The sequence below is a fragment of the Haliaeetus albicilla genome, chromosome 19 (assembly GCF_947461875.1).
Source record: "Haliaeetus albicilla chromosome 19, bHalAlb1.1, whole genome shotgun sequence".
NCBI classification, from domain to species: domain Eukaryota; kingdom Metazoa; phylum Chordata; class Aves; order Accipitriformes; family Accipitridae; genus Haliaeetus; species Haliaeetus albicilla.
In genome coordinates, this window is record NC_091501.1 from 15,306,340 (window position 1) to 15,327,746 (window position 21,407).

At 41.7% G+C, this 21,407-nt stretch overlaps 1 protein-coding gene across 1 annotated transcript in view; it reads left to right on the forward strand.

Moving 5' to 3' along the window:
* DERA (deoxyribose-phosphate aldolase) overlaps window positions 1-14,543 on the forward strand; it is a 58,180-nt gene extending 43,637 nt beyond the window's left edge. Inside the window, exons 7-9 of the mRNA XM_069807813.1 lie at window positions 8,143-8,255; window positions 11,924-12,073; window positions 13,851-14,543. Coding sequence (XP_069663914.1) covers window positions 8,143-8,255; window positions 11,924-12,073; window positions 13,851-13,907 — 320 coding nt within the window. The 3' untranslated portion in view covers window positions 13,908-14,543. The remainder of the gene's footprint in view (window positions 1-8,142; window positions 8,256-11,923; window positions 12,074-13,850) is intronic.
* Window positions 14,544-21,407: the final 6,864 nt, after the last annotated feature.

Below are 21,407 nucleotides of genomic sequence, written 5' to 3' on the forward strand. Positions count from 1 at the left end.
TCCAGCATAGCACCTCTCCTTGTTGGCTCCTCTGTCACTTGGAGAAGGAATTAATCTGCGTTCCAGGGACCTCCTGGATGGCTTATGCCCTGCTGTGTTGTCCCTCCAACAGATACCGGGGTGATTCAAGTCCCCCCTGAGGACCAGGGCGTGTGAACATGAGGCTGCTCCTATCTGTCTATAGAGGGCCTCATCTGCTCGGTCTTCCTGGGCGGGTGGCCTGTAGCAGACCCCCATAATGTCACCTCTCCCTGCCCTCCCTTGAATCCTGACCCCTAAGCTCTTGGTCAGCTCCTCATCCATCCCCAGGCGGAGCTCCACGCACCAGATGAGTCTGGTGAGATCTGGCACCTTATATTTTTTTTTCAAGCAAAGCCAAAAGCTTGACACTGGCCACAAAGTGCTCTTGGGAAATGCCCTTCACACTGGAAATCCTCTCAGTGCTGAAGCCTCCACCCCTGCCAGCTGCCTTTTTATGTGTAGGGAACAGTGTGGAAGAGGGGCTGATGCTGGCTATTTGTCTTCTGCATGACAAAGAGGCTGGATGCTCTGGTGCTACAGATTCTGATTGTGGCATTAAGACATGACTTTTAAATCTCAAAAATCAATCCTGCCTTTCTCTGGGTTAGAGTCAGAACAGAATCTTAAACTGCTTTTATCATGAGGTGTTGAAAAACACTCAAAATGACATTGAAGTGTCATGATTTTGGCTATATTATGTATGGTTGTTTTTTTTTTTAAATCTTTAAAATTCATAGCACCTTCTGATAAAGTAGACTGATTTTCGACTTGCTTTGTTCAGTGTGGAGTATTTCCAAACGGATTTCAAACAGCTATTTCTTCAATTTAAGTAATTTTGTTACAAGCTAATAGACAAGCATACCTGAGCTTTAATGTTAACATATTTGTTTCAAAGTTGCTATCAACATTAAAATCACAAAGCTAAATGTGGTTGCTAAAACATGGTATGCATTATGCCATGTAGTGCTGTGATTCTAAGCAGTCATGCATAGTTATTTTCTTCCAAACTGCAGTGCTATTACTGTTAGGTATATCAGGGTTTTAGCCTCAGTCTGTAATATGTCATGTATTGCACAACATTTTGAGAGACTGAGATGTATTGATCCAAAACAAAGAATGCCAAGAGGGAAAAAGCCTGACCTAGATCAGTGCTGTTTTAATTATATCACAGTTTAGAATAGTTTATCATTGTTTAGATTAGTTTAAGTGTGAACAAGTAAAGGATGCAATGCAATTCAGTGTTTGTAAAGGCAACTTAATGGGTGAGATTTTCAAATCAAGTCTAGTTTCTCCCACAGCATTTTGCTTTTTGACCCAGCCCAGCAGGAGCATGTGGCTCAGTGCTGAGAACCTGAGTGCCCCCATCTCATCTGAAAGGAGAGGCCAACCTCTCTATGTTGGTCCATAGAGGAGCAATAACCTATTTTAGGAGCAACCTGTGTGTTACTGGTAAAGCAATGAAAATGAATGTTGCAGTTCCTTCTCAGACACCCAGCATACTGTATGTGGGACACTAACACTCTGCCAAAGCAGGGAAAGTCACCGTCCCCCTCTTAGCCCCTGGCCACATCCATATCCCCATACAGAGACAATGTGTTATTTTATAACCTGTAGCTTTTTTTATGCAAAATGTGACTTTTGGACATTAAGGCTGTAGAATTCAGCCATCACTATCTTTGAGTCGAAACGAGGTGTTGAAAGATGTGACTGCCTTTTTTGTAGGTAGCTGCTGTGTAATTGTGGAGATGGTGGTGGTGGCAATGAGAGGGAGCAGGCCTGCTGCTCTGTGCCTCCGTGCGTGCTGCAGAGCACTTCCAATAAATTTTATGCAGGTGCTGCGGCTACTCTTACCACTAGCACACTATCCATGGTTTTTTCAGTTGTTTGTGGTTCTTCTACTCCCTTCCCCCTTACTCTTTAGGTATTTTGGTAGCTGATGGACCAGCCACATCTTAAAGCTAATGGTAACCGACACACTTCTATCTCCACATACCACTTCTGCTACTCCTTTCACCCTGTTCACTCTTCCCTCCACTGGATAACATGCGCCACAGCTGCCTGCTTCTTTTTTGTCACGGGTATCGTACCAGAGGAGGTCATGGGTTCGGGCACCTGGGGCCAGAGCTGTGCCACCAGCACTGCCTCCTGCCCTGGGTGCGCTGAGGGGTGCTCTCAAGCTGAGCCTATGCTAGAGTAGAGAGGACATTTGCACTGATGTCTCTTGTATTTTGTGTCTTGCTCAAAATCAGAAGGGATGAGGCAAAAAATAGCCCACAGAATAGTCTGTAAAGGAAAACAGCATTGTGAGTGGATAAGCTGAGAGGAAAGGTGTATTTTTTCTCAGTGATTATAGTAAGGTTAGGATTAGGTGTTGGGATGCATTGATTTGTTTCTTCTTTCTACCTTTGGCTCGTCATGTGTCATTAGGCAAACTGCTTAAACAGTTCCAGTCATGCCATCTGCAAAATGAAATAAGGTTAATATAGGTCATACACTGTAAAGCCCTTGAGTGTAATACGTGGTACTTAGTTTTAAAGAAGAAAAATGACATCTCGGTAAAGAAACATGAAATTTAACAACAGATAACAATACTGGGATTCCTTAAGCTTCCTTGTGGTCCCACTAGTCACTCTTGGGAGGATATCCTGCTGCTTCTTTTTTCGAGATGAAGAGGAGTGGCTGTTCCAGCAGCATGTAACTGCCTGAACTGCTCCTGCACACGGGCATCTCTCAACACCGTTTCTGCCTGGCAATATGGGAGGGGACTGGGAGCATGTTTCCTCTTGCACTTTAGTGTGGTTTGAAGCGTGATGCCAAGAGCCACCATTGGCAGGAATGCCGGCTGCAGTCTTTGAGCCTCGAGCACATGTCAATTATTGATCTTCTCTTTCACCATAACAAATAGGGATTGGATTAGAAGGAATGCTCTAAAAACAGCAAGAGCCTATGCTATATAGCTGAGCAACAGAAGGTGGTATGGATCTTTCTGCTGAACCTTCTAAAGAAACACATTTTAAATGAACACACAAGAAACTAATACTAATTAAGTAATAGTATTCTATGGAGACCTGTGGTAGACACTATAATAGTGCATTAGCAAGCTATGCATAATTCAGCAATGCTGAATTCTTTCAGACATCATCTACAGGGAATTTTGCGTAAGTGTGGACTTAATAATTTGTCCCTTTGCTTGCATGCGTAAGTGTTCCTAAGGGCACCATTTGGCCTGCAGAACACCTATTACCGGAGGTGGTATACGAGATGGGAAGCATCCATTCTGAGTCTTGAAAACCAAGCTGAGATGATAGGATGGGTCATTAGAAAGGTTTGTCTTATTTGTAAACAGACATTAAACATGGAGCCCTGTGATGTGATTTTTTTTTTCCCCTCCTTGCAGACACTTTTCCAAAAAGAATTGCAAAAAATAGGCAGTTCACAAAAGACCAAGTTATAAGCTAGCATTTTTCAAAATGGTAGCATAGACACAGGCATGTGAAAACGTGCATAGACACCTAACCAAGTGGTCTGGCATGTGTGATGGAGTTAAAGCTACTGCTAAAGTGAGTTGTCACAGCTTTGTATTCTCTTCTCGTCCTCAACGGCAAAGTTAAGCTAGCAGGGAATGTATTTTATCTTGCCACTGGAGTAGGATAAGGACATGTAAGTGGACAATTACGATGACTCAACTGACAAGAATTAGCTACTACATTAGCCTTTTATATCTTGCCCTGCCTCTTATTTTCAGAGGGTTGATAACCTGGTCGCCCCTAGTCAGACTAATTGTGTGTGAATCTTAAGACCCTTATTTTAGGTACTCATAAAATAGAAAGATGACTTGCTAATGGGACTTTATGCACATTTGATAATGTACTATTTTATCATTGCTACCCTGTCAGCACAAACAGCAGGGGCTTTTGCAGGTCCCCTCAGCAGCATGCCTCTTTTTGCCACCAGTCCTAGAAGTCTTGGAAGGGTATGTGTTTGCCCTGTGTCACTGCATATTGTTATATCTGAGTTGCAGCAACCAAGATATATTTGTGCTCATTGCAAATACTTACAAAGTAGCATGGCATAATTGTCCCTCTGCAACCATCTCTCTCTAAACTATTGTTTAAAACTGCCAGACGCATCTTTGTTCTTTATTAAGAGTAAGGCAACAACACAGAGTCTGTAGTTATCAGGAGATAATCATTCCCCAAGGGCATTTGAAGCACTTCACAACCAAAAGGTTGTGATTACTCCACAATTGCTCTGCTGCTTATTATTCCTTATTGCCTAACTATGGAACCAGAGTGTTTCCTGGATGCTGTCATCTAAATAAGATTCTCCAGGTCTCATGGTCTGCTTCAATGTTACACAGACTGGGAAGCTTTGTAGCATTTCAAGATGATGTAGGGGATAGCAGTAGAGTGGGCCAGCCATGGCAGCTCTTCTGGCCTTCGGGAGACCAGGACATTCAATCCCTACCCTGCCAAATGCTTGCTGAGAGGCCTTGGGCAAGTCACTCAGCTTCTGTATACCTCAGCTCTACACCTCTGCTCAGGTGCTACCATAAATAAGGCTGTGTGAGTATCTAGAGTAGAAATAATATAATGCACTTCATCTTGACCTCCAAGTATGGGTTCAGGCAACACGCTATGAAGACAGTGATTTTCTTTTTAGTGTGTGCACATTCAGCTGGCTTATTTTGAGTGGTCTTTGGTGGAGTGCAGTGGCTGAGGGTAGTGTGTGTATGGGGGGTAAGAGTGCAAGGGAAGAGAGGATTTAATATCTTAAAATACTCTACCTGATTTCACAAGACTGCAGCCCAAGTGGTCTGGCTCCCAGTGGTGCTGAGAGCTGGGATGCTCTCGACCAGAGAGAGCCTCTCAAACAGAGGCTGCGGCACTGTTCATATTTCTTAAGGTTTATTCAGATTTCCATCTCTGGTTAAAGTAAGCTGATGCAGTTTGTGCTTGCCAGGCCGTGGTGCTGTAATGTACCACACACAGGTGGGTTGCTAGGTTGGCAGCAAGCCCACCTGAAACAGTTGTGTAACGCTGCTGTGTTTCAAAAAGGCTTTGATGTCTCTGCTCTTTACCAATTCAATGAGTCTTACATGACCGGCTGCCTTGAAAGGCAATGTACTGTTGTGGTTACGCATTGGAAAAGAGTAGAAAGCATGGCCCTTACCAGGCTCCCTGGAATACTACCCTGAAGAACTCATTTTTTAAGTCTTTGATTTAATGTTTCATTGAATCATGTAACCTACTCTAAGGAAGGGGAAAGCCATCCAGCATGTATTTTAACATTAGCCTAGGAAGATGAGAAGATGGGTGATAAAACTCAGTTTCTAAATAATCACCTAAATTTCCAGATTAAACTCCTGCTGAACTTCATTCCTTAGGCTTGTTTTTGAAAACTTGAATAAGAAATAGACTTGGTGAAACTCCCTTATTATTACAAGATTGGCATAAAGCCTACTTAATGAGGTGCTTTTTATGGCAGTCGTTGATTTTTAAATCCCCCTTTTCATTCTTGAAATCTAAACGTTAATAGCACCTTCCATTGTGGCCCTCTCTGCTAGTGTGCATCTTCTGTCTTCTGCGAGAGGCTGCATGCAATCCTGCTAGCAAGCTCTTGTGGCATAAATAGAATTTGTTCAGGAAATAAAAATGTATTGTTTTCATTGTTAGAGGATGCTACTAAATTGGCTGTATGTTTGTCTAATAATCACATCTAAAGCTGATTATTCTGGTAATAGCCTTAAGATATTATTTAAAAATAAATATATAAATGCACTACTTTTGTACTAATACTAGTTTTTAATCTCTTCTTGTTTCTATGAAGTCTGAATGAGATTTTCAAAATTGAATAATAATTTGATCCGTTAATCTTTTGAAGCTAGTAATTTTATTTTCCCCTCTTTGCAGTCTCTGAGGCTCGCAAATGAATAGAGCTTCATTACTGGAGTCTGCATTTAATAACCATTATCCATTATCTTGTAATTAAGACTCCCTGTAACGAATCATGAGGACAATGCAAAAATACATAGTACATTTCTTTAATGAACTGGAAAATGTTCATCTTGTTCTATTTAGTAATGAGTTGCTGAATAGTCGTTAAATCCACTGGAGAATAGAGCTAGATGGATTTTGAAGACTATCTTGAGTTTGTGGTTAATCTATTAGAATTAAAATTTCATCTTCTATTTTTATCAACAGCTGATTAGAAGTCATTCTGTTTGACCAAATTGATTAGAAGACCATATACAAGGGCAGCTGTTGTTTAATGAAAGTTTTTAATGAAACTGTACCATAGAGACTTGTAATTATAAGACTTATAAAAGCTTTGACTTACCTTATACTAGAAAAAATGAAAAGTATTGCACTGAAGGACTTTAAGTGTTACATTTCGAAAGGGAAATTAAAAATATAATTTAGTGATGTTGAAGTTTCACTTCCACTGTTACTTGTTTTAATGTGACTATCAGATGTCCGTAGTGTCTCTCTGGAAGGGAGTAGTTCTGAAATATGTAACTCAATTGTCTCCCCTATGTGCTCCATTCTTTGCAAAGCTCAATCAACTATTAATTGCCTCTTTTGCACATTGCACTTTCTCTGGAGTTACAACTTTTTTTGCAAATAACTGTTTCTCTTTAGAACAGGAATTGTCATAGGACGGTGCAATTTAACCACCAGTGGGCTGAGTTAGTGCCTGGACAGGAAGCCTACAGAGAAAACCGTGATCTTACAAGACACAATGTTAGTGATACCTTTCGGTTATGTTTAAATCACAGGACGCAGAAACATGTCTGGCTTTGTCTTAACTTCCCATCAGGCTGAGACCTACCTGTGTGCCAATCAGCTGTGTCATCAGGAAGACAGGTCACTGCAGTGTGCCACAGCACACCGTCAAAATGTAGTCTAGGCAGCTCTAGCTTAAGCCAGTAGTGAAACTTTCCTTGCTTACTCTAGGGGATGTTGTAGAGGCATCATCATTCAAATGAGAGACAAAATGGACCCTAAGCCAAATTTGAAGTGGAAGCAGATGCAGTTCCAATTGACTGAAGTGGATGATGCACTACTACATGATATTTGAATTATCGCTCTTCTTCTCCCGATTACTTTTGATAATTAATGATCCCACTGTACACCTTTTCTAAGAAGTAGGTTTCCAGGGATGAAGTGCGCCCTAATGCAATTAAAGAAGTTTTGTCATTGTATTGTGTCAGCGCAGGATCATACACTGCAAGGCAATTTTTTTGGTTAGTTTCTTAGTTTTTTGTTATATTGTGCTGCAGGATTCATTTTAAGGCAACCCCGAGCAGCAAGAATGCAGAAGAACACTACACAAGTGTTCAGGACAGGCAGTGGAGAATATTGTTCACAAGTGAGAAACCAGAAAAAAAATAAGCCAAAGCTAACTCTCCTTCTTTACATAACACAGGTGTTTTGGCCTTGTTACTGCATTATATCAGACCATGGATTTAAGTAGAGTCATTTGCAATGTTACAATTGCAAAATGCATAAGAAGGGAGTTTTTCCCCCTGTTTACAGTATTACACAGCTGTTTCGTAAATACACGTGGGATTTCTTTCCCTTCACTTTAAACAGCTGCGGGAGATATGATACTAGACTGTCACATGTGAGACTAAATAGATGCAAAGTTAAATTAAAAGAAATGATGAAAATTGTTTCTATTCAGAAAGATCCTTGTGGAAATATCAAAATGTTGATTTAGAGGCAAAATTTATTCAGAGGACATAATTTCCATTATTGTGGTTAGTCAGACACATTCCTATTAGTGTATATATACTCATATATTGAGGGTCTGTACAGAAGCATATATTATATTGGACTGTCCTGAAGATATTGTTGGTCTGATAGCTAGAGCAAAGAATTAAGAGCTGGGATGTTCATTTAGCTGCTGGGATGTCTGACTTGCTCTGAAACTGGATGGGTATCATCTTCCTGCTCTAGCCTCGACCAGAGCAAGGTTAGCACTGACACCATGGGTGCATGTAAAGGAATGCTTCATAATTGCTGTGAAGCATGAGTACATCTTTGGAGAGTGTGAACTATGTATGTGCAGAGTGGCTCTTGTTCTAAAACTACCATAAAGCTTTTTACTTCCTTTCAGGTTCTGATTTTATAAAGACGTCTACAGGAAAGGAGGTAGAAAACGCAACCTTTCCAGTCGGAATAGTCATGATGCGAGCCATTAGAGAATTCTACTGGCAAACTGGCAACAAGGTAATTCTCACTACTTTTATAAAAATTAACCAAACAGGCTCACTCAGAAAGACATAAGACTGTAATAGTTTCAAAACACAGAACATATAAATCCACAAACATTAGCTTCTGTGACTATATGAGCAATAGGTAATGGGACTTCTCTCTTGTATTCCTCATTTGATTTGCTAATATTTAGAAAAAAAAGGCAGCACTTTTGGCTTTCCTCCCTTGAGTAACTCTTACTTCATTCCCTAAATGCTCATGCAATCTTGATGCATCCCCTGCTGCACATGGGTTTGAGTTTTGTTTCACCATTTAAGGTATTTAAATGGTCATCTCCATTAATAACAGGGCAAATCTCAAGCTGACAGTGACTGGCATACTCCCATAAACCTCAGTGGAGCTATACAGATTTATAGCCATCAAGAGTCTGTCCAGTGTACACAACTGTGTTTTCTGACTTTGTTCTGCCAGCCCAAGGGATAAATTCTGCTCTTTCCTCCCTTGCCAGAGGGCCTTTCCAAGGGGACAAGAAGGCAGATCCGGTTGGATCCTGTTATCTGGGATGGAGGGAGGGAGGGACAAGGGCCAGAAGAACATTATGTCCTGGTACACAACATTTATCCGTCAGGTCACTGTCAAGCGAGGTCAGTGGAGACGAGGAGCAGGGGGGAGCGTGTGGCATACCCAGTGATGAACTGTCTGTGCATCCATCCTTCCACTGAAGCAGTGAGAAAGGAGGAGTTTATCCAGGAAGGCTTAAGCCACCTCTCACCTCCTTTATCCACAGGCAAGTGGGGGCTGCCAGTTAGATCTGATGCTGGCGTTCAGCAGTGGGCTTTGTCCTCACTTGCAGCCTCAGGGAAGGAAATCATATCTCTAGCTAAGACCCTCTCCCCATTTCTGGGTCACCCTTCTGTCCTCTCCAGCTCACCCTTCTGTCCCTTCTGCAGGTGGCCTTTCAAGGTATGATGTTAGGACATGGGATGAGCAGTGGAATAGGGGCTGAGATGGCTTCAGGGGCTGTTGGAGCTTGAGGAGTCCATCTGCTCTCTGTAGTCATCTAGATGAGGCCAGCGTGGATCCCTGGGCTGTCCTCACTCCTCCCTTCCCCACGCTGCATCTCTGCCATGCAACAACTCTGACAACCTTGCTTCTGTGGGAGCGTTGTCACTGCTGCCAACCCGAGGCAGATCCCTGGGGCTGGCTGACTCACCTTGGCACCCATGCGGCTTGCAGGAGCTGTGTGCCAGGTTGGGCTCTGCTGCATTAACAGAGCTTTGTACCTATAATTGGATATAAATGTTGAATTCACCTTTTGCTTTAAAAGGATGCATTCATGGTATAAAATGTGTTATTAAGAATGAGTGCTTATGTCTGTGTGCCTGTGTGTGTCAGTGAATTAGATGTAAACTGACTTTATGTGTTTTTATTAACTGAAGACAATATTATCAATGACAAGAGATTTCTAAATGGTTTCTTTAACAAACTAATTTTGCTGCTGTAGGGATGCTTTCTAGCAAGGAGTTGGCTGGGAAAAACAGGTTAATACAGAAATTAAACTTCTTCGAGGAAAGGAACAAGTTGCAGAGTAACATTTATTGAATGATAAGCTGTGGTGGTGATATGAAAAGTGTGCAATATAATGGGAAATAATCTTTTCCTGTCATTATTGAAGGACATACATAAATTGGTTTTTCTGTTGGGAAAACCTCCAATCCAGAAAAACTTATTACTTTTAATAATATAGGGTGAAGAGAAAATTCTTGAGGAGATGAACTTATTAAGCAAAATAATGAAATGCTGTGAAACAGCAGGAAAGTGGTAGCTGGACTTTGTACTGCTCTTGAATTAAATTCCACCCCTAGCCCCCCTTCCTTTTTGCGTTTTTATGGCAGTCAGATGTGCCGTTTGGAAAGCTGGTAAAGGGAGGAGAGGACAGGCTTGTCTTTGTCAGCTTTTTTGCAAAGAAAAGAGCTTTCAGAATTTGCTAAAAGGGGAAGGAATTCCGCATGGTGTTTTTAATTCTCGTATTAACTCTATTTTACTTGTTTTTGCCACAGATTATCTCAAAGAGCTGTGATAGTTCTAGGAAGAAATCTAAATTTGAATTTCATTAGAATTTCTCTTCCTGAGGGAAAAGACCTTCCCACAATTTTAATTTATTGTCTAGAAGATGTTTTTCTAGTTGCTGTGGTTTAAATTCCTTTTGGAAATCTAATATTAACAGATGTATGCATACACTCACGCATCCATCCACTCATCCATCCACAAAAACACAGTCTTCGTGTTTTGGATTTGTAAAGCTTTTCTTGTTATTGTTCTTTATAATCTTATTCGAAATATGCTGTTATCACAGTGCTTCAGTGTGAGAGAAGGATTTATTCTGTGTTCGTCCTGAAATCACTATAAAAAAAATTACCAAACACATTTAAAAACAGATACTTTTTGATTCCAGTATTATATCCATAAGGTACAAAGAAATCCTCAATGCAGTGAGGTTTCAGGAACATATATACAGAAATCAAGACAATAATTCTTGCAGAAGAAGGCTGATGGGAAGGAGTACCAAAGGTAAAGGTTTATGGCAGAGGGAAATGTAGAAAGAATCACTGTGTGTTACTGTACAGATTGTTCAGATTTAATTTTTTTTTTTTTTTTTTAATGCGGAAACACTTTTTCCTAATTCACCTTGTTTTTCAAGAGTTTACTAAGCTGCTGCAGGCCAACATTTTGGCTAATGCAGGTGACAAAATTTTTGACGAGGGATTTGATAGCTGCGTGTCACAAGCTCTGTCTCAGAATGAGATGCGTTTAAATGGGATGTAACCAAAAGACTGGCATTAGGTGTGCTTGCCAAGTCACCTCAGTGCTGGCTCTGCACAGCAGGTTGATCATGGGATTCAAGACATGCTTTACCTCAAAGATAGGTTTTTCTTGGCGTGTGTGCCTCTACCTACATGGCAGTTCACCTGACCAAATATAACATGTATCTCACATCAAGTGACCAAAAGCATATCCAGCATGTGTTGGGAGAGAAGTTTTGCAGTTCCTGTGAAGCACAAAACTTTCAATTTTTGGTAAAGACAGACCTAATTTAATTCCCATTTGGGAAATTTTAGTGAAAATTAAACCTCTGATAGGTTTGAATGTACAGCCCAATCATGTGTAACTGTGGTGTACAGGCTTTTTATGAAGTACAGCCATCTATCACTGCTCTCCACATGAGCCAGCTGCCTCACGTGCTTTATTTCAGCACCTTTAGTGTTATGTTATTGCATGTATATTTGTTGTTACACATTAGGAATTAGATTGTGACATGGGCAGTAGGTGATACACACATATCCCAGGTCCTGCCTAAATCCCTTGGGCTAATATGTGCTATGGGCAAAGTGCTCCCATTAGACCTCCAACCCAGCTCCTGAAAAAGTGCACTGGGGTCAAAAGTATTACTCCCTCAGTTGCTGTCCCTTGGGATGAAAATGTTATCTTTCGCAGTGATGACTGAGGCTTGATAGCTCTCAGCACTAGTCCAGAGCTTTACTGTTTGCAGTCAGATACTTACCGAGTGGAGTTGTTATATACACCACAGGCACTTTGAGACTGCTGGTGTACAAATGCTGATTGCTCTTCTAGGGTTGCTGATGAATGAAAATGTGTATTGCACTTCTTTTTTCTATATAAAGGTTGGATTTAAACCTGCTGGGGGCATTCGGACGGCAAAAGAAGCTATTACTTGGCTTATGCTGGTGAAGGAGGAACTGGGAGTAGAATGGCTAACACCAGAGCTCTTTCGCCTGGGTGCCAGTAGTTTGCTGGAAGACATTGAGAAACAGGTTAGTTGTTAATGGTTTTCAGCTTGGTGGAGAGAAAAAGTAATCTTCCTAAATGTGCTGGCTTACAGTTTTTGCAGAATATGCTTTTTGGTGCTCTTTAAAAGATAATAGAACATACATCTAATTCATTATTAATGTCAGGTTCACTTCCAGCCCAGTATTTCTTTAAATTTGGCCTGTCATTACAGATGTCTGGGACCCTGATATTCCAGCAGCTGGCAGTTGCCTGGCCAGGTTTGCAATGCAGTAAGCAAAGAGGCTCAGTTTGTACATATACGGATGGAGTCTTTTGCAAATGCATGGTAGTGCACTCCCCTGAACTCCTAGATGTTGCCAGTTCAGCTGGCCCTCAAAATACCTCACAGACCCTTTGTGTCACTGTGCTGCAACTGTTCATAATATATTTCCATGCTGTAGAGAAAGTCACATCTCATCCTACATATGGTACTGCTGATAGAGAAGTTTTTACATATTGATTATTTCCTGGGGAAGAAAAGCAATTGCCTCCTACAAAGCCTCATTTTTCTAATTGGTTTTATTTTTGTGCAGGCTGGCCGCTGTGTTTCCTGGCAGACAAATAGTGTATGAGGTGCAGTGGCAATGTGTAGCTCCTGGTGGGAAGAAGGATTCTGACCTATCTACCCATGACCTACCTCACTGGCACAGGGTATCAGCCCCAAAGGATACAGCATAGTTGAGCACAGTGTAGTGTCATAGGAACTACTAAACCATTGGGGCTGCTGAACTTCACTCCCGTGTTCATTAAACCCAGGAGATGAGGTGATATTAGCTTTAACCAAGAAAAAACTTTGAGAGTCCTTGTGCTGTTGCTGCTGGTGGGAGAACATGAGATGTAGGGGGTTTGGGGGAGGAAAAAAGAATTGGTCCGTTTCCTTTCCCCACCTTCCCTAGCAACTGAAATGCTGACATGTCTTAAGAAATATAGAACAGCTGAGAGATGTCAGGTGAATATTCGTGACTGTTGAAAACCCCTGGCTAACTCCTGCAATGAGAATAATATTGGCTTGCTTCATTGCCAGCCTGCCTCTGCCTCACTCTTGACCTAAAATCATGTCCCTGGTTATGACAAAGCAGCATGAGCTTTCTTGTTGCCACTGCCATTGCTGCTGAGTCTTACAACACAGCCAGTGATTGTGTTGCACAATTTGTTCTGATTTCTTAAGGGTGGCATCCTTTTATCTGCCAGGGATTGCACAAATGCCCCAGTCATGACCAAAGGTCTGCTATACTGTCCCATCTAAAAACATGTAAGATAAAATGTCCCAATCATTATATTCGATAAAACAAACAGGTATTTAAAAAAAGCCAAACAAACATAGAAAATGGGGAGAACACTCCCCCATCCCCAAGACAGTACAGTTAAAAGAATAGTTTGAAATGAGCTTTATAAAAGCATAAGCAATTTTGGATACTTTGAATATCACAAAATAATACTGAAATTGTCAAAACTAGATTACAGTGAGAATAAATCATTGTCTTCTACCTAGCTGTTTTTGAAAGCTTAGTTGAAAGCAACAAGAGTATTTGCTTTTTTCTTTTTTTCCAAGCAAAGCAGCAAGAGCCCTTAGTTCAGATCCTATAAACAAATATGCAAAGGTATATTACATCATATTTTATGTGCGCGTGCGCACACACACACACACACAAACAAATATCTATCATCTTCATCTGGCATGCCTTTAATTTGTTACTTCCTTGACACTTTGAGATTTATATTCATATATAATTCCATCATAAATTTTCTTTTTTCTTGCAGATTTTCTGTCATGTGACTGGCTCTTATGCACTTCAGCATGACCTGGCAATGGCTTAGACACAAAATCAACTCAGGATTACTTTTACAAAAGAGATCTTTAAGCCAACAGCATTCAGAAGTCTTCTGACAACCAATTGCATATGGTAGAATTAAAGGCCTAATTCTCCCTTCTTCATATTTTATAGTATTTAAAAATATGCTCAAGTCTGCTGGTTGTACTTGATCCAAAAGCAGAAAAAATGGTAATTCTGAAATAGTTAAATAGTTAATTCTTACAGATTTGCAAAGTTAATCTTGCAAAGTCTTCCTCAGACCAGCCTGAAAAGCTTATTAATGGCAACACTGAAATACTATGAAAAAGATTTAGGTGGCCTGGTAACACTTTGCAGTTGCAGAATATGAAATATCTATGGAATGTTTCAGATTGCTAATTAAGAGCTACAGATCTTGGAATAGCTTTCCATTCACCTCAGACAAAATCTTCTGCCACAGATGTGTTGCACTGTTAATTGTTATGTTGATTCAGTTTCAAGCATTGTAACCTGAGAAAATGAAACCTGGCTATTACTTTCTTTTATAAAATGTCTCTGTAGCAAAAAACCCTTTTTTTTTTTTTTTTTTATTTTTTCCCCCAAACTTGGGCACAGACATCCATATTTAGACCCTTGAATAAAGGTGGCTTGATTTCTAGAACAGCTGAGTATCCACAGTTTCTCCTGAAGTTAATGGGAGCTCTGGGTGATCAGAACAACTGAAAATCAAGCAGCCTCTATATAGGTGCCTAACTATGCATTCAGGGGCCTATTTTTAGGCATTTTACTCTTAAAATTTTAGTCTAACTTGCTTAGAAGCTCCCATTCCCGTCTCCTGTCATTTTAAAACACATTCATGCAAATCTTTCCATTTCAGTGTAGGGGGGTTTGATTGTCAGTTTGGAGGTGTCACTGCTATGCTGGCTGAACTTCAACTTTGCCATTCTAAAAGCAATTCTTTAATTTAAAAGGTGATTTGAAATGTGTCCTATATGGGGTTTACAGCTTTAATGTAAAAAGTACTTTTCTCAGAGCACATTAAGAATAATACCAAAATCATCAACACCTTTTGAATATCAGACTGGAGCTAGTAGATTCATTACTTCAGAACTGCATTCTGCTCACTAACCAGAGTTGTACTAAAAACTTAATTATCTTATCATCATGACTTGTCTCACTGACTTAAGTAGGTCTCATCAGGGAAGTAAGAGGAGGAGGATTTTGCTGTAAATCAAACTACAAGGTACATTTATTACAAAAAGATCTGTGCTTCATAAAGATAATAACTCAGTTATTTATCTGGTTATACCACCTGAATCACTAGTGCTCTACAAAACACCTTGGACAGATAGGAAAGCTGAATAGGGAAAAAAAAACCAAAAACAGAGAAACAACATATACAGAAAGCAAAATCCTATATGTAGTGCTCAGTACTAAAAATAGGCCTTAGTTTCCCAGGAAGTAGTTCATCCAAGGCTCTCAGCCTTTTTCTGGTTTAGGTCTCAACACAGAAAATGAGGCTGAGCTGTGACTTTATTTTCATACGTTTGTTTACCTGGAAAGTGGCCTTTTTTGCACAGGTTTTCCTTCTGATTTCACTGCCAGTTTCTTGAAGGAAAAATCCAGTGCCTGTTTGCATATTTAGACAAAACTTCTGCTGCTGAGTTTTCAGAAATACAGAGCCTGTTATATGAAGTCAGCTCCCACCAGGTGCTTGCCAGGTTGACCCTCTGCCATGCCCTCCCAGCAACTGCACACTGGATTTTGCTGCTGTTTAGCTCTAGCCATATAAATGTTAGAGTATATTTCAATACTTTCATAATACAAAGATTCACCTCACTTGCAAAGTACACTTTTTTGCTGTTGGTTGTCTTTTGGACATTTAGGGCAAAGATAGAAGCTATTTTTGGAGATGCTTTAGTTTTTAGGTGAAGGACTCTGTGTAGTTCCTTAAAATTAATGAAGGTCCAACTTTACCACCTAACTATTTAATGTGAGTACCTCTGAGAACTACCTCACTGTTTCCACAGGAGCTACGTGTCGATTAATGAACTTGCTAGGAGGAATTGTGTATTTCTGTTGACATTCCCCCTTAGTTTTGATGTGCACATGGGCTGCTGCTGGTTACTTTGCTTCAGAGGGAACAGGCTCCATTTGCAGAGGGAGAGGTTTAGCTTCCTGAAAGGTTGAAGATAGTGTCGCGTCCCAAAGTTGGAGCGACTCAGGTTCGTGGATTTCCTTTGTCAGAATTAAGGTGAAACGACACCAGGGGAGTTCAAACAACAATCAACATTTATTCAGCCTAGCTAACTTTGTCCAAGTATACATGAACTTGTTAATATGAACCTTGCAACATGTCATTAAGCTGCTGTTTGAGAAGAGGAGGGAAGTATAGAAAAATGAAATGGAAAAAGGAGGGAGCATGAAATGTATCAGAAGGAGAGCTCTCCTGTTGAGTCACGAGGTTCAGAGCAGACCCCCTTGCTTTCTGGACTCCTCAAAGAGGAGCTCAGGGGCGGCTAGATCCACTCCTAGTCTCAGACTTGGTCAACGGTTTATGTTTCAAAGGATAAGGTGTAGGGACTGTGGAAAAGAGAGAAGGAAAAGAGAGAGAGAGAAAATGAGAGAAAAGAGAAAGAAAGAAGAGAAAGGTTTCACCAGTCCTGGGTCCAGCGTTGGTCCAGCCAGCGTAGAGATCCAGTTCCAGAGGGCGCGCACTGAGGATTCGTTCTCTCCTCTTTTATAGTGTGTTTGTTGATGATCTCAACATGCGCAGTTCCCACACCTGGGGTTCACTGGAATCGGTCAGTGAGCTTTGGCGGGGGGTGTGTTCATTGTGGAGTTGCCTCTCTTTTCCTGCTGGCATGACCGCTTAAGATAGAAGCACAGTCCCAACTTCCATGGGGCCTTCTTCCTCCAGGAAGGCATAAATTGTGTTCCTTCTCCTGGTCACTTAAGATAAGGAATTGGGGCCTTGGAGAAGTGCATTCCCACCCTCCATTGGGCCCTCTACTCTGTCCACATTGTCCTGTTCACAAAACTCCAGCATTTTTACAGAGGTCGTTTTGTCCACCAAAGCTCTTTTAGCAGATGTTTGAGACATTTGAATTTGTCAGACCGTCACAGATAGCCACTTCCCTTTTCCATGAACGTTACGAACACACCAATGTGAAATACTGTGCAACTCCAAGCCAACCAGTGTTTTGGGAGAAGCTGGACGGGGAAGTAGTTTAAACATTTTTCTGTTGAAACCTGTAATTTTAGGGGGAAAAAAAGAAGAAACGTAAAAGTAACAGAATCTGCAAACACATTCAAATAAAGGTGATTTTGGTTTTGGGGTGGGTTTTGTTTTTCAAGGAACAAGCAGAAGGCTCAGTGTTACAGAATGACTGGTTGTTAACTTCTCTGTGACTCAAGTGAGTTGTATTCATATTATCTGTGGTTGTGGACCCCCAACGTGACCCAGCGCGTCGTCTCTCAATCCTCCTACAGAAGCTGCTGGTACCAGCCAAGTATTGGTCTGTTGACAGTCCTAGGCAATGCGAGGGGGTGACCCTGGGCTGGGGGTCCCATCAGGAGCAGCAGGGGACCGGGCTGGAGACCTACGACAAAGCATGTCCAAGGGGCCCATCCAGGAGACAGCTACCAAAAGCGCAGGTCCGAGGTCCCTCCCGGAGGCGGAGGCACGGCTGGAGACCAGCACTCCTGCGACATAGCTCAGGGAGGTGCTGAGGGCCATAGGCTGAGCTGAAGTGGAGCTCCTGGGCCCCTGCTGTGGCTGGAGGGAGGCTGGGCAGGGCCAGAAGCATCACTGGGCTTCTTCCAGTACTGAGCCCGTGAGAGAGCCAGACACGGGGGAGGCAGGGACTGACATGCGGTTTGAGCTCCGGTCGGAGGCTGGTGTGGCAGGACCTACGCCCCCACCCACAGAGAACTGGAAGCACTCACACTAATGCCCTTCGCCCTGACTGGCACTTCCACTGCCGTCTCTTCCATCTTTCCCATCGCTGATGTTTGTTTGCTGCTATTTAGTTCCCGTGGTCAGGGGGCATTTATCGAGATTTATCGAGGCTGCTGCAGCTGGTCGTCGCTCCTGCAGACAGCACGTGGAAGGCAATGGGGACCTGAACTCAGGCAGGAACCAGGGAGGGGGTGTCGCTCCGTCGCTGCATAGACTTTGGGAAAAGTTCAGATTTAGCGCTGTGCTTCAGGCCATTAGAAAAGGAACAGGCAATTATGCACTCCCGTCTAAATATATTTCAGAGTATAGCATATGTTTTGTGCAAGTCGGTCTTGTATACCAATTTATTATTTTTATAACACTTATTCATTTAGGATTTTAAATAGCTTCATTTTGTAGACCACATTACTTTGCAAAGAAGATAATAAATTCAAGAAGAAAGTCAAGTAGAAACTGCAAATCTAGAAGATTCTGCATCAGCTTATTTACAAGAAGAGGGAATTGGGAGAGAGGGTAAGCTTTTTTCCTGGTTTGTAGGAAACAAAGATATTAAATAGTAATTATATTTGAAGTGTACATATCAGCTGGGGCAAGTAATACTTTGATATCTTTATTTTATCAGTTGTATAAGTTCATTCTTTCATTTCCTTTGTGAAGCAGGGAACATACATTATATACTATAGCACATGCTACTGAGACAGAAAAAATTGATCTACTTTTAATTTTATTTTGCTCAGTTGGAACTTTGGCTCCTTGCTTCCCCTGGGGGGAAAAAAAGACAAAACAACAACAGCAAGTTTTATCCAAATCTTGGTGAGCTTTTGCTGAAATTACCAGTGCTGACATCTGGATGATATGTATAATGTGCAGTAGAAGTAGAAGGAGGGAACTGCTTTTAATTAGATGTATCCTGCCCAGGAGAGAAAGACAGAGAATTGTCCATCTGGTCAGTCCTTATTTAATAGGGCAACCAAGGATAAGAGTATTCTTAATATGCAAAGGCACCATAGATAAAATTACTGATTGACCACTTTTATTAAAATCCCAGAAAGCTGGAGGTGTGCTAAATTAAGAGGTGATAAGATTTAGAAAGAAAGAAGCATCAAGAACGGTTGCAGTCCTTGCACTCCCTAAAAGCAAGAGTAAGCAAGTGATGGGTGACTGTCAGGTCCCAACCAGCTGTATTGTAGGGACCTCTCCTCTGTTCTAGACAATTTACAGATCTTTCCCCTTCTGTGAGGATGTACAGTAACCATTTACCAAGAGAACGCGTAAGAAAGTTGTTTTAATAGCCATTAATGAAACTTAACATTGATGCAATGAAGGAGTGCCAACAAGATACTCTCGCCATTCCTAATGAGTCCAGTGATTTTAAGTGGCTCTGTTTTGAGCACTGGGGACATCTTGTGGATTGCTAATTCCTGGGAATTGCAGAAAATTTGTCTTCTGGAAGCAAAGCTTTCTTGAGGCATAACCGTTTCAGATCTCTGAGATCGCAGAGAGTGTTTGAAAATACTGAATTGTAAAAGCATCAGTTTAAAATTGGTTCCTTAGCTGAGATGGAAACAAAGAATTTTTTAAAGAATGTTAACAAACTGAGGAAGCCATACTGGAATTGACTACACTTGTTTTTTCAAGTCTGGCTTTCTCTATGGGAGGAGTAGAGGAAGGATCTTTGCAGGCTCAGCTGGTGGAGATTAGCATCATCTCTATACAGCACAGTGTAATATAAAACCAAACCCCAAAATGGATGATGGTTTGTACAAAAAAATAAAGGAAAGCTTTATAAGCTGATTTTTCAAGATCATTAATAGCACAAGCTCTGCTTTTATACAAAGACTTACATGAGCTCTGACCTATTTACTAGTCGTAACAAACAAGTGAGCCAGCCAGCAAGTTCACGTCCTACATCTGGGCCAAGGCCAGTGACAAGGCTGGTTTGGTAATCCCACGGGTTAGGGTCCCCGCCGCTGTCGCAACCTGGAGAGCATGTGGGCTGATGGAGGAGCCTGCCAAGGCTTGCCATCGTGCCTGCCGGCTGCAGGAGCCAGCCTGTGCTCTTACTGCCTGAGAGCTTGCCCGGGGGGTGGAAGGTGCTAAAACCGTCTGTAGTGATTACTGGTCCATTGAGAACTTTTTTTTCCACCCTAATGTGCAGACCTGAGCAACCAGCTTCTGAGGAGAAGCTGGAGAATGCGTATTCTCCATGATTTAATTTAATTACATGTAAGTTGATTAAGGATGTTATCTTCATTTCCAGGGGAAATGAAACATTCAGCCGGCATCATGTCAGAAGTCTGGCTGAAGGCTGGCACGTCTCAGCGTTGGCTGCTTTCTGCTGCCTCCAGCAGACTCTTGGGCTTTCTTCAAAGTACAGGCACCGGCTGACCTAGAGCGTGATTTCTTGCTCTAACTTATTTAAAGGCATGAATTGAACCAGAGCAAAGAACGACTATCCGGGCTCTGAACAAGAAGTGCTTTGTGTTCTAGTTAGCACAAATCTGTCCAATTCCAAAAAAACCCGTGAATGCCATCACCCCATCTGATAGTGACTGTAACGAGGCCTCTGGGAGGGCAGTGACGGGAAGCTGTAGATAAAGGAAAAAGACAGGGGTAAAAAGAGAAGTTGTGAGAAGTAAGAGAGATCATCGCCACCGCCGTTATTGCTTCACAGAAGTGTAATCTTTTGTGATCTCTTTGGAACAGGAAGTAAATAATAAAACACAAGGCAGGGAAAAAATTAAAATACATGTAGTGTGTGAGTGCATGTTAAAGCAGATGTCAGATTAAAAGTAACTGAAAAGGAAATTCTACTGTAGGGGAAAAACTGCTTCAACATTTTATATTCCACCTTCTTTTGGCTGAAAGTGAAAGAGCTGTAAAGGAAAAGGGGAACTTTTGTTGCTTCCCTCTGAACGTTAAGAGATGCCTAACGCAAGTGCAGGGGGGATGCTCTGTGGCACGTGGTGCTGGAGCAATTCTCAGGGTGAAGCCCAGAAGCAGCAAGGATGTTAAACAGATGCACTGTGTGTGCCCTGAGCCCTGGGACTTGGAGTTTTAAACCTGCAGTGCTGCACATCCAGGTGGTTTCATCCTCTCCATCATGCCTCCCTTAGTCCCTTCAGGGTTGACGAGTCCTCTAATGTTGTAAAAAAATAAACCCTGCAATCTGGTGGGATCACATCATCCAGTAATGCCCCTCTAACTATAGATCTAGGCACCAGGGACTTCATTCTAGTTTCTTCAGCACTTTTAAATGGGCTATTTCAGTGTTTGATGACAGCAGAGTGAGGAACATCGACACAAACACATATTTTTCCCCACATGGAAGCCAAACCACACCCATCCTTGGGGATGGCAAGTACTCACAAAAATACCTGTGCCACTCTGTAAAACAGTGTCATCCCAGGCCTCTTCTGCTAAACATGCTCCAGAACGGCTCCTAAAAATTCATGGTCTGAAAAGTGACCTGCCCTGCACCTGTTTAAAGCTCAAGAAGCTTTAAATAAACACCTTGAAGATGTGCTGAGGCTGGACTGGGAACCACTACATTTCTTAGAGAGC